Raw genomic sequence first — 14109 nt, 5'->3', positions numbered from 1 at the left:
GCCGGTGCTTCGGGCCGAGGAGATGCGCTCGCTCCCCGCGGCTCTGCCTCGCCCCCGGCAGCAGCGAGGCTGGACGGAGGGGGACGGAGGGAAAGGATCTGTGAGCTGCGCGGTTGCTAAGTGTTGTGACTCTGTGTTTCTTTGAAGGATAACGTGATGAAAAGACCTGAAGTGGAGCAGAAAGCAAAGCCCACAGGAAGCAGCTAAGGTAAGGGCAGGCACAGACATCCTCACTGCTCTGTATGCACTGAACCGACGCATTTCTCTCTTTACGTTTCTGGGGAAGGGAGGAAAACAAGCGACTTTAAAAAAAGGTAATATTTTCCTATTAATCGTTATCACATTTTCTCAACTGCAGTATCTGCAATGTCAGAAAAACACAAGTTATGGTAAAGTGGCATCTGTTCGGGGGAGGAAATGAAAACAACTTTGGGCTTCTCTCCTCCACCACTAGAGGAACTGCTTGCTCTTTAAAAGCAAGTTATTTGGCGTGGTTGAAGGGGTTGTATAGATTTACAGAACTCTTTTTATTGGCACTGCAAGCTGACTTGTCCACATTTAGAGAGTGGTAAAAGATAAAAGGGACAACAAAGAACTCACATGTACAGTAGGAGCATAGATGAAAACCTACTAATCCTATTAATCCTGCTAAAACCTACTAACCTATTAATCACAAACAAAATGCTTAACAGTAAGCAAGAGGTAAAATACAGGCAGCTTGTGCCTTAAAGAGTTGACACAGATCACGAAACCTGCTAAGGCTGCAACATTCAAACTGGTGGAGTGGGAAGTAAAGGTGTAAATAGAATTGACCATACTGAAAGCCACTGAAGCAGGAGATAAGCAGTGTGCCCTTTGATACAATGACAGTATAGAAATGTAGCCACTAACACGCTGAGAATGTTGCTTCAATATAAATATTTTATATAAATGATGCCAGGAGAAAAGTCATGTTGTTACAGTGGGCAATGACAGGGCTCCAGGAGACTCGACTTTAGAGGTGGTGGTGAAGGGGAACTAATGGCCAAAACTCAAGAGAATGTAACAGTCTGGCAGTGCATACTAGTATGCTGTTGTCTATGATGTGTCAACAGCTGCTAGCTGCACTCCATATTGTTTCATTCAAAAGCATCGTGGAAAACTCAGAGGTGGCCTCCTCTTGCTGTGGAGCAGAAAGAAGTCAATTACCCAATGCTTTTTTTGTGACTGCTAACAGCAGCACTCAGGGAAGCTCATGTTTTGTGTTTTGTTTTGTATTGAGATGAGATTTATTTTGAGTGATTTTTGTCACCAAAAATGTCGGAATAAGCAAACTCTAACACTTGTTTTAGCATTTGAAAGCAGCATCCCTTCATTTACGATGCCAGGTGCATAGGGGATTGCTCCACCCAGCACACACACCTTAGTCTAGAATCAGACATCTTACATTCTTTACAAACTGTACATATTCATTTGATTTCCTTGAACTCGTACATATATGCTAATTATTTATGTGAAATCATTTTCATTTGAGTAGGGGTCTTTTGATGGTCTCTGATGGTCATTTGGGGAATTTCCCATTCCTCACATTTGCCCACACAAAACTTGTCTGGTTAAGTTTTTCCCTTGGAGTATGCTTAACTACATTGTTTGATATATGCTTCTGCTCTATCAGCACTGGTTTTCATTTCATTTCTTTCCAAGGATAATTCCCTCAAAATACACATTGGCTTAAAGATTACCAGATATGCAGGACAGCATGACCACGTCCTTTAAAAATACATTCTTATTGAAGCTCAAATTCCTGGTAACTTCCAACAATTTAAGACCAGTTTTGAGGAAGCAAAGTGAAGGCTTCAGTATTTATTTATTGTGTTTAGTATTCATTTGTAGTATTTAGTATTCATTGACTTCTATACAAAGTGTCTAAACCAGTAGCTCCTTTCCAGTGTGACTTCAAAGGACTTTCCACCAAATTTGCTGTTGTAGGTAAAATTTAATCTCTATCCAGCCTAAATTCAAAAGCTTGACTCCTGGGATCGTTAAGTGTCCTCCATTATGTGGCTGTAAGTGGAGGTATATTGTGGCTCATAACCTGCAGTTAAGTTGCACTATGGAGTAAACAATGAAAATTCTAATTTCAAAATAACCTATATAGTGAGTTAGACTCTGTGCACATCTAGACTAAGGGCAGGATTGTGACAGTGACCATAAACAAATGCCCAAAGGAGAAAACGACTGAAGTGTGTATGATGCTAATTAACTTGTGGAGGTAACATACTATACTGGTACAGCTAAGGCAAGAAATTGTTTGCAACACTATGCATTTTGGACAGTCTGGTATCTGATCCTAGTCATATTCCAGGTCGGTTTTATTCTATTATTCTAATTCAGGTCTTGCTGAATTAGGAATTTATCTGTGACATTTATTTCAGGACAGTGTATACTGCTTGAACTTGTCTGTATACGTGTATGAAACATGAACATCAAAACAGGTGAATAATGCTGAATTTAGGTCAGAAATAAGAGACGTTTTCAGGCATATGACTCCAGGATACCTCACCCAGCATGGACTGTGTCAGGTAGGCAGTGTATGTTACCTGATTGCTGTACCTGAATGTAGCAGTCAGGGCTGCACAGCCACCTGCTGCAGGGCCAACTCACCACTGTTCAAAAGGAATTCCTTTGGAAAGTCCTAGGATTCTGTTTCAGGAATGCACGTGGTGCTTTTGTATGTGATGGGATGGCAGTGTATGGTAGCTGGTTGAAATTCTGACATGAGCTAACATGCAGTAGCCCTCCTTTTCCACATACCTTGGTCATCAAAATGGAGAGCTACTACTTTTGTGTAAGGAGTCTTTTGGGTCTTCCTGACTACTGCTTTTTTTGACTGTCAGGCTCATTTTTGGTATTATAGTGAGTGGTATCTTGTATTTCCATTAACCACCACTATTCAAGGAATTGTGAGGATTTTTGGTTGATTCAGACTCTGGTTTTCATTTGCTTTTAGACACCAAGGTAACGGAAAGTTTATAAATACTTGAAGCAGGTAAATAATTCAAATATTTCAAATAATTTTAAGCTCCGAGAGTTTTCTTAAAGGAAAAACAGCACAGTTTTCAACATTACAGGATTTTGAAAGCTTGGTTTTAATTTTTTTGATAATGATATTCAGGAAATGCAAATTGGCAATTTATGCAAAAAAGGTCAACTTTAGGGTTTTTTTTCCTCTCATTCCTTCTCAGAATAACTTAATTTGTGAACATGAAAACACTAGAACAACTGCACGTGGTCTCACCAACAAAGAGACACAATTTGAACAGCAAATAATATTCTACTTAGAAGCATAAAGGCTGGAAGTACATTGATCTTTTTTATTCATGCTATACTGAAAACTTCTATCAAACGTAGACAACAGGGTGTTAACTTTATTCTCATCCTGACACTTTACGCACCCAGAGAGTGCAAGAAACTAATCGCTAATACTTGTTTCACCTGTCTGTATGTGCCTTGCAATGTGAAGATCTTCTAAGGGGAGAAATAGCATCAGTGTTTGCAAAGGTCTGCAGAATCAGAGTGATCCTACTGCTCTGTGTGTGGTGATTAGGCAGTGTACAGTTAGTTAGCTGTTCTTCAGACACCAGCAACTGGCTGCACTGCCACATTAACACATCACTGTTGAGACAAGAGTATAAACACTGCTGTTATGATGGTCTCATTGGATCCTTAGCTGGTATGGGGTTTACTGTCTGCCCAGTTCTTCTGCCAGAAAGTAGCTGTGCCAGGTTATGCAGACTGAGTGTACTTAAGGTACAAAATAAAGTATAACGAAAGGTATGAAAGTGTAACTGTGTCACACACTTACACAGCTAACCCAGTTGGTTTATAAAGAATCCACTAAATTATGTAAGCATTAAGTAAGAGTTTCAGGTTTGAACCCTATGTATGTTTCTCTTACACAACCAAATGCCCAAAGGAGCATTGATGTGTTGGTTCAGCAAACAAGCATTTTGTGATAGTACTTGAATTAACAGGAAAATGTACCACTGGTGACTGAAATGGATTTAGAATATTTGCACTTCCAGGAAATTTTTTGGAAAGAGAAAATAAGGATTTACCAGACCTAAGGAGTGAGGAAAAGCATGAGATAGGAATGAAAGGTTAGGATGAAGGATGCAATAGGTTATGCTCAAATGGAGATTGTGCTGGTATGAGTTGAAGTAGAGTTAACTTTCTTCAAACTGGCTAGTGTGGAGATATGTTTAGGATTTGTGCAGAACACACAGCTGATAATGTAGAGATGTTTTTGTTACTGCTGAGCAGAGCTTAAACGGAGCCAAGGCCTTTCCTGTTTTCTGTACTGCCACACTGTCAAGGAAGTTGGGGGTGCATGGGAGATTGGGAGGAGACACAGCTGGGACAGGTGACCCAAACTGATCAAAGGGATATTCCACACCCACCATAGGACATCATGCTCAGTATATAAGGTGGGAGGAAGAAGGAGGAAGGGGGAACACCTGGAGTGATGGTGTCTGTCTTCCCAAGGAACCGTTACACATGATGCACCCTGCCCTACTGGAGACGGCTGAACACCTCCTGCCCATAGGAAGCAGTGACTTAATTCCTCGTTTTACTTTGCTTGTGTGTGCAGCTGTTGCTTTCTCTATTAAACTGTATTTATCTCAACCCATGAATTTATCTAGCTTCTACCCTTCTCTTCCCTCCTCATCCCTTCCAAACTAGAAAATGATACTGCACCGTTTATCTTTCACAGGGTATTTAAAGAACCCAAGTGAAATTTCCTGTATGCTGAATACTCTCAGGCAATACCAGGATTAAAACAGACTTTCTTTCTTTTTCAGGAGTTCCACTAAGAGCAACCAACATTTCTTTATACCTACCCTTTTTATTCGCTGATACAAAAACCAGGGAGCTATAGCAGTGCACATGAATGGACACGGATGTTTCAAACATTTCATGTAAACATTGTTTTAAACATTTTCATGTAAAGATATCCACCTCTTAGGGGAAAAACATTGTGGCCTGCTGCTGTTCCATGACTGCTGCCAGTGAGGGGAGAGGGGCCATATCTCAGTTTCCTTCCTGCTCCATCAAAGCAGCAGAGACATGTGAAAAAATCACCTGACATGTGCCACTAAATGTTCGCAAGGCTGGAACTGTACATGCAGGAGGAGACTGGAGTGAAATACAGGACCTCAGCATAAGAACAGGAACTGTATTTGTGGATGTGAAATTTGGAAAGTGTGCGAGCCGTTGAAGCTGAACAGTGAAGACCAGAAAGTAGATAATGAGCTGCTGATACTAAACAGCAAAAGCTGAAGAGTAGGTAACAGGAATCTGATGGACCATGTGAGGAGTTCCTAAGTTGGGGCATGGGAATGAATGGCTTTTATCAAAACACAAGCATGGGCACTATCTGTGGTGTGTGTCTGTTGGTCAGGGACACCTGGACACGGAATTGCTCATTTATGAGGTCATCCTATTTGGCTGCATATTTGGATCCTTATCTGTCTAGTTCAAAAGTAGCAGTAGAAAAATAAAACTCACTCTCCTGTCTTGGTCGCCCCATATGGAGCAGAGTTGTTTTTCTCTCCTCTTTGCCCCCCCTTCCCCTTTTTTCTTCTCCTTTCAGTTGCCACATGCATTGACAGATTTGATGCAGAATCTTGCGGGCAAATAGCTCAGAGGTTGGTCTAAAATACCACCAGCAGGCTCATTTGGACTAACAAGATCCTTACATAGTCCTTAACTGATCTATGAAAGTTAGAGTGGCTAAAATTGTCATGCATTAGGTTTGAGTTCCCTTCCAAAATGATGTTTGTCATTATTGAAGGTGATTTTTTAAATCTTCCACATCAGTATCATTACTCAATCTTTAAAACTCTGCGTCCTTATTCCTCAGGGTTTGTTTGGTTATTTTTTTTCTGATGAAATTTTCAATGAATTCTATGCATGAATAAAAGATACCTTTTTTATTTTTTTTTAAATTGTTTTTGATTTTATCTCCTTTTTAACACAGTTAAGTGACTATCTTCATTGGAAAAAGTTTTGAAGCACATTAGGTATTTTCAGTTGCTGTTAGTCTTACAAGAGACCAGCCTAATCCTACCTATTCTTTTTATATAGAAAACTCTTCTGAGACACAGGTTTCTCTCATTTTTATTCTCTCAGCCCTCCTTTAAGACTTGGACAGCTGGAGTTACATGACTTATTCAAATTTGCCATGTCCTTTCTTCAAACAGATAAATCAAAGCACTTGCAGTTTGTAAAAGAAGAGTAGAACAGAACTGGAAATGGGTTTGCAGTTACATGTGGATTTGGGGAGATTGCAAGGTGAGAAGAGTCAGGCTTGAACCATGAGGTTGGGGCTTCAGCCACTTCCTCTTCTTCTAGCTCTGCCTGATGACTTGTTTTATTCTAGAGATGGGAAGTAGATAGATGGCTGGGGAGCCTTGTCTTGGTCTGCCTCAGAAGGATGTCTGCTAGGGTGCAGGCTCTTTATTTTTGTTGCCCTTAAATCTTTCTGTAAACAACCATGTATACTCACACAGGCCCTGCCTTTGTTCAGCCTAGAAGACTGGGAATCCAACAGGAGAGGAGCTCAGAGCCGAGGTACTTTACTGCAGCAGAAATGTATGGAGATGCCTAAAGAGTTTAAAGGTGCTGCTGTAAAGGTGAAATGTAAGATGAATCAATATATAAAGCAGACAAGGTCACATTTTTGCAATTTTTCTTTTAATATTTTTATTTTGTATGTACTTTTTTTACAACTGACCGCTTCACAATTCAGTAGTCTTCCTTGAGAAGATACTGCAAAGCTGGTAACTTCAGTTGCATTTGTGTCTAAAACCCTGCTATGGATGTCTCTGGACCAAATGTCTCTCAGACAGGGCAATTATGTGTAAATGGAATGTCAAAATCTGTTTGTTACTGGTAGATGAGAAAAAAACACCTCTGCTAATACCAAGGAATTTATTAATAAGTGTGCTGGTGACAATTGTAAAAAGCTATTTTCAGCAATTAAATATCCCCAACATTCAGACATCTTGTGCAAATTGAAGGTCCATTCCTGCAAGGTATTGAGTGCCTTGCCATCTCAGTAACCTCAGGAGCTCTCCAGGCCATAGCAGGAGCCAATCCAATGTTATTAGATGTAGTGTAGCTGAAAACACCAACATTAAAGAATAGTAAAATCACCTGATAGTTTAGCTTCTAGCAACGTTTCCCAGGAATGTAGTAAGGCTGCGTACTCATGCCTTCAATGGATTCAGTGTGAAGGGCTTTTTTAGAGGTCTTCTCTTTTTTTCATGATAATCTGCCTGATTAATGATGCTACTTCTGGCTTGATACTTTCTATTGGCTCTTCGGGTCTCCAGAATTTCATAACTTTACCTTCAGGGTTGACAAGGTACTTCCAGAAATTCCATCGAGGCTCTTTCTTTGAAGAATCTGTGAGGATGGCATCACATCATTTTAGTGACTTACATTTGTAATTGTTTCAATGCCCTGGATTGATTCTTCAACTATGTATGCTGAGGTAATCCTGCCTTGTTCTCAGCTAGTGGCCTGGGCGTGATTGCTATTAATGATCTGAAAAGTGGGAAATGTATGATGCTCTCCCCTTCCTGTGAAACTGTTTAAGAGTTCCTACTTTTACTGTGCTCTGCTTCTTAGGGAAGATGATATGAGGGCTGTATATTCATTCAGGGAATCCCCAGTTTTATGCCAGTTTAGAGGAAGTGAAATGGGAGCAGGAAGTCATACTGGTGATGGATTTATTAGCCTGCTTCTACCTGGCAAGATAGTTTCTGAGATAAAGGGACTATCAGGAAACTACGTGGCTTCTAGTGGAGGTAGAAGCAGTTTCTTGTCTCTGGCTTTCTCCTTGGAGTCTCACAGCTTTAGAGAGAAATCTCTCCCTGAGAGAAGAACTAGAAGAAAACTCCAGGAGATTCTGACTGGGAAACAGGTGTCCAGTGAGGAACAGTGCTGAACCCTAAACTGATTTCTGGAAGCAATGGGTTGAAGGTTGCCACTGGACTACATTTGTAATGTCATGACTGTAAGGGGACACCATGGCAAGCAAATGGGTATGGTAAACCTCATGTCATGGAGGCTTTGGCCCAGCTAGTAATTATATATTCGCTGAAATGTTGCATCTAAGATCAGTCTTGAAGTAACATAACCCCATCTCTGTATATTCTTCAGTGTTCATCAGTGCATATGAACAACATGCAAAGAACAAACTCCTAAGAAGCGGGACATTATTAGGGGAAAGGTGAGGACACAAAGATTGTACTGGCCCAACAAAATGCCTTACTGCTATGAAAGCAACAAGCAGCAGCAGTTGTGTCAAGGTCTTGGCACCACCTTTATGCTGCCAGTGGATTCCTTTTACACTGGACTGTCTAACAGTGCTGGACAAATTGTAGTTAGCAACCACAGGCACAAGAGGGAGGTGTAGCATGACAATGTTCAACCCGATTATCAAGACAGCTATGTGAAGAAAACAGGTATTTAACTGAAGATGCACAGTAGTTTCATGTGAAACAGAGGAATGTGGGAAAAGATATAAAATGTTAAACAAAATATTTAAGTACAAGAGTATCTTTCTCCTTCTTGTGGGTGAACAGCATGTCAAATAAGAAAAAGCTGAGTAAATGTATTTTTCTTTATGGGTATTAATGTTTAATGCACTGGTGTTTGTAATCTGGATTCATCCCACACAGCTGGTATGCATGTGCTCTAGTCTCCTCTATAGAGAAATGAGAGAGCACTCAATAATTCCACTGGACATCAGGTAACTCAGGGTAACAAGGATTTACCTGAGCCTTTTGGTATCATGCCTAAGAGGAGGTAGGAAAAAACCACAGTAATGATGGCAATGGTGACCACTAAATATTAAGTACGTAAGAGGTATCACGGAGGATATGGCAAGAAGCAACACTTAAGTGTTTTAAAAAGTATTTCATTTAGACATTGGAATAGCTTTCTGACAAGAGGAGCTGTGAAAAGCTGCAATAGGCTGTGAGGTTTTGGAATCTCTCGTACGACTACTCTAACAGCCTGGAGAAGCATACATCATACTGATCTGGGTAACTGTGATTCTGTTTTGGACAAGGAGATGGAATACAGGTTTGGGCTTTCTTCTACCTTATTTTCTAATTAAAAATGATGTGATAGAGAAAGATTATGTTATAATTATTCTTACTTTCATATGTCAGTGTTTAGTATGGGTCAAAGACCTGGCCTAAACTCAGGAAAATTCAGAAAGGGTTTTCAAGTGGGGTTTCAGTCTATGAGCTCTTTGGTCAAATGAAGAGAGAGTTTAATTTTGCTTGTCAGAATATGAGGCTCTAAGTCACTAACTGCTTTCTGTAACAGGAGTATTTGACAAATGAACAAAAATCAGTGATTATACATAACTACAGTATTTATAATCCTGATTTACAATGCAGTTTGCATAAAGGTGAACATATTACTGCTAAAAATGGAATCTTCTCATCCGCATGTGTTTATGTAAATTATTCCAGTTGTTTTATGACCCTCCATAATGACATTTTTGTCCAGCAGAAAAGCTGCTTTTCAGTAAAAGTCACATAATTTGAAATAGGATTTTGTAGGTGGGGATCTTTGCACTCAAGTTTATATACCCACAAAATGGATGTTTTTAGCTGGGCTGGTCACAGTAGGCTGTTCTTATAATCAGTGAGGAGAAACAGATGCTTTCAGGATACAACTTTTCTGCCCATATTTTTGATATCCACATTGAAACGAGATGAATTGTATGCTGAGTGCCTGTTTCCCTCTATAGTTTATGAAGAAGACAATGTTTCCTGACAAACAAACTCAGACTGGAATTCAGTGAGCATACAATAGTTACAGGCAGCTTGATACAGAAAAGAAAACAGTTACCTATTAGGAATTTAAAGGCAGGCTCTGCTTCTGATCCTAGGATCTTGATTTTATGGAAAACAGGGAAGGTTACTCCATAGTTTCCTTTGGCAAAAGATTCTATTTCCGGGCTGGAACTAGGCTCTGATTCTCCGAACTGATTGCAGGGAAACGCCAGCACAGTGAAGTGGGAGGGACCAAACTCTCTGTGCAGCTCTTGCAGTGCCATGTAGTTTTTGTCTGTGTACTGGCAGTAACTGGCCACGTTTACAACCAAAGTTGCCTTCAGAGAAATAAAGTTAGAACAGTAAGAAAAAAGTTATAGATGGTGTAGAGACTGCAATTATCTCTTAAAATGACATCTCTCACTATCACAATGGTTCCTGTCAGAAGGCTAAATTTAATCTGCCTGATCATAGTTTCATTAAACAGAGAAGGATGAAAGCAGACAAAGGTATTTACTTTCAGATAATCTATTTTAAAAATCCAACAAATTGATAAACTTCATCTTACAGCCTTTTTTAAATATAAGCATTTAAAAAGCAGGTATTTAGGACACATACACAAATCATATTTACTAGCTCAACTTCCAGAATTCAACACATGCTACTGTTCTTAACTCAGGCTAAAATGCACCAGTTTCTCTTGTTAGGCTGTATGGATTTATTATAAATAATATGAAGACAACTTTTCTTGATTTGCTAGATCTCATACTTAACTCCTGGAGCAGGCCTAGATAAATAAATGTTTCTCCAGTTTACTGTTTGAAGAACAGGAATTTAGCACAAATCTCTGCTGAAAATTCCTATAAACAAACTTTTTGTTTACCTCCAAATGGACACATTTTTTTTGTCAGTAAAAATTCAAGACAGATATAACGAAATCATGACTTACTTTCCCTCTGTACTTCTCCAAGGAAATGATTCTTCCTCGTGAATCCTTAACTTCGAAAGAATAAAAATCTTTGGTTTTCGGTTTAAAAAATCTGAGTTGGAGCAGACAGAGGACAGTGGTACACAAAACCATGGACAGAAAGACAACAAAGACCCTGGCTTTGGGCACCGAGTATTTCAGAGGATAGGTAGTTGTGAGAGGCTCCATTTTTGAAACTTTTGGAGAGGAGCCTGGGCAGGGCTGGAATGTGTAGGAGGAGCTGAAATACGAAACTTGCAGTTCAGGCTGGAAAGAACAAACTGCTCATTTTTGTCCCTGTTGCAGAAATAGCTGTTCCATATCATAGTGCCTGCTGGGCTTCAGAGCTCTTGGGTAAAGTAGAGAGATCTCTCTGGGGGGAAAGAAAGAAGGAGGAATGAATGAAAAAGGTGTTCCCATCAGCTAAGGGTGCTGATTGTGCTGTTTAACTGTGCTTGTCTGCAGAGTCTTGAGAGCTGCTGGGGCCTCCGATGGGTCTGTAGTGCAGCTCCAGCACATCCTCTGGGCTCCCGTGGTGTCTCTGGCTGAGTTGTTCAGCAGCAGATATCTACACTATCAGACCTGGAGAAGAAGGTTGGGGGGCAGCTGCTCAAGTAGAAAGGAAGGCAGTGTATCTGAATCCAACCTGTTTACAGTCTCAGCCTTGCCTCTCATCAGTAGCTGTGGGATCATAGGCTGATTTATTTGTAAAACTCTTTTACAGTACATGGGGCGGAGAAAAACTTGGTAAAAGAGAATATAATGTGGGTTGTTTTTTTCTTTGTTGTTGCAATGGGAGGGGGCCTGGTGATGGAAATGGGTTGCTTTTTTCATTGCTGCTGACTAACTGGCAACAAGCCATGCTGAGATGGTAAGATTAAAGGTCTGCACGAGAGAACAAAGAGTTAGCTGAGAATCTCAGGTGTAAGCCAAGCAGCTCTAGTGGTGTTTTGCTGAGCCAATTGGGAAAGACACTCTGCACTTTAGAGCCACACTTATCTGTCTTCTTTTTATTGTTTCATATTTTAAAGATTCTTGTGTGTTGCTCTTGTTTCTGAAGGTACATCAACATGTAGTGGTTACAACTGAGTTATGTAACCCCCTGAAATTTTCTGTACATCTTCCCCTCATCAGTTCTTCCCTCTTTCTTTCTGTCTGTTAGCTGGTCCCTCTCTTCCTCTCAGCTTTCAGGTTTTTATTTTGTCCTCTTCACATTTCTGTTCTTGGGGTTTTCTCAGTTATTACTTGTCTTTTGTCCCATGCTGCTTGGCAGTCTCTGCTAACTCTTTTCCTCCCAATCCAAACCACCAGTGAAGAATGATTTCTGTCTCAGTTGTTTTTTCTTACCACCGTGATGTTTTTGCTGCACTTAGATGTTACATTTTAAAGGATGAAAATAAAATGGGATTTTCTGAATGTGAAACCTGGAACGTAGGGGTTTGTTTCTCTTCAGTGACTTCAATATCACTACCGACATTATTGAGTTGTACAATATCCTAGTGGTATGTTCAACTATTTCTATTATATCTAAATAGCTACAGTCTGTGTTCATTTTGTTTAACAAGGCATACTGTTCTACACAGCAGAGAGGTGCTGTGAAATGTCAATATCTGTATCTGAAGTCGTGTTAGGCTTCATCTCTGCCTGGCAGTGAGGGATGTGAGCATGGTGTTTTGGTGGTGGAGACAGAAAAGGCACAGACTTCTGTGCTGAAATGAGCAAAGCTGTGCTCAACAAATAAGCACAGGTGACTAGTGCTGATTTTAAAGGCAAATTTGAATGTGTTTGGTTACAGAAAATCCATGCAAGATCCATCCTGATATTTAAGCTATGTCTCAACAGTTGTAATTTGCATCTAATATTATTTCAGAAATAAATAAACAGAACATCCTACAAAACTTAATATATTATAAATATTTACTGGTGTATCCGATAATGATCCAGAAACTCATTATACCAGCTGTGCCTCCTGTTGTTACACTCACCTAAAACATTACTTAAAATCTGTCTGAAAACTAAAATATGTTGTTTAGTATTATCTAGGCTATTACAGTTCAAATTTTGATACATTCTTCTGTTTTATGTTTTTCTGACACATTGCTCTATTAATGAATTTGAACAAATGCAAATAAAAAAAGTAAATCTGTCATTTAATCTTTGCTCAGTATGCCTTAATTGTAATATTAAGCAACCCAGTTATCTTGGGATTGTCTCCTATCCTTAAAATGAAAGACTAGCCAAGCATATGATACTCACACTGCAATTGCTTAATCATAACTGTCCAGCTACAGCTACTGATTAACAAAGCATAGGATAACATTAAAAATAATGTCATGAGCAGGCTGCAGTGGTGGTGAGCAGGTTCAGAAATCAGAAAAGATGTTAAGTCCTTCTTTGTGCGCAGGTTGGAGAGCCAGCCTGGTTCCAGTCAGCCAGCATGTGGGTTTGCCCTGTGTCCATCTCCCAGGAATGACCAGACCCATGAGCCTGTGCTACATGGCTGAAGGTGGCTGGGGTCCTTCAAAGACCAGTGATGTAGCTTAGTGCGTGAGTGATACAAATTTAGTGTTTTTTTCCCTTGCTGCAGGCTTTCTCTGGCACGGTTGATTCAGGTGTGCTTATCTGACCAGAAACATCCCTGCCTCACTCTTTCTCCACCGAGGTGACTGCCTGCTGAAGCCACCCTCAGCCCAGCAGCCCACAGCTGTTTCTCTGAGGTGGTGGGCTGAGCTCATGCATCATGACACAGCAAAACTGTCTAGTGTGAAGGTGCTGTCCTGCATGTGGGCTCATTACCCAGTGCACAGTGCCGATTTACACACCAAGGTGAGGTATTTATGTGTTTTATTCTGATTTGTGCAAAGTAGGGAGCTGGGTGGCAACCCAGCTCACTGATCAAAAACCTTTACACTATTTATACGTTTTAACAGAGGCATCAGCATCCATTAGTTATATTACATAACTTTTCTATTAATTAGTACACGACCCCCTATTTGCTAGTTATATCTCTTGCTTCTCATGCTAATTAGTCTGAAAGCACAGTTTGTCCTTCCCTCCATTTGAGTCTGGGGTCTGTTTTGAGTAGATGGTCAATGAGTCAGTGGTCAAGAAGTTGGTGGTCATGATCACCCACTGCCAGAATTACCTTTCCCCAAGGTACTGCTCAGTTCTGCTGACTTCACTCCTGGTGGCTCCCATCCAGACAGCCCATTCATTTTGGGATTGTCTTCTCCTGTCATTAAAACAAAAGATTAGCCAAGCATATGATGCTCACAATGCAATGGCTTAATCATAACTGTCCTG

The 14109-nt window shown here is 40.2% G+C and overlaps 1 protein-coding gene across 1 annotated transcript; it reads right to left on the bottom strand.

Moving 5' to 3' along the window:
* Positions 1 to 7101: 7101 nt before the first annotated feature.
* On the bottom strand, positions 7102 to 11002 carry GPX8 (glutathione peroxidase 8 (putative)). The gene is made up of 3 exons (XM_009083767.1): positions 10789 to 11002; positions 9916 to 10177; positions 7102 to 7449 (listed from the first exon to the last, which is right to left on the bottom strand). Exons 1-3 carry the CDS (start codon positions 10993 to 10995, stop codon positions 7286 to 7288), a joined length of 633 nt encoding a protein of 210 aa, XP_009082015.1. The 5' UTR covers positions 10996 to 11002; the 3' UTR covers positions 7102 to 7285.
* Between the last annotated feature and the right edge of the window lie 3107 nt (positions 11003 to 14109).

This window comes from Acanthisitta chloris, unplaced genomic scaffold, assembly GCF_000695815.1.
Source record: "Acanthisitta chloris isolate BGI_N310 unplaced genomic scaffold, ASM69581v1 scaffold41211, whole genome shotgun sequence".
NCBI lineage: Eukaryota > Metazoa > Chordata > Aves > Passeriformes > Acanthisittidae > Acanthisitta > Acanthisitta chloris.
The sequence above is the reverse complement of the archived record's forward strand: the minus strand, read 5'-3'. Positions and strand labels throughout refer to the sequence as shown.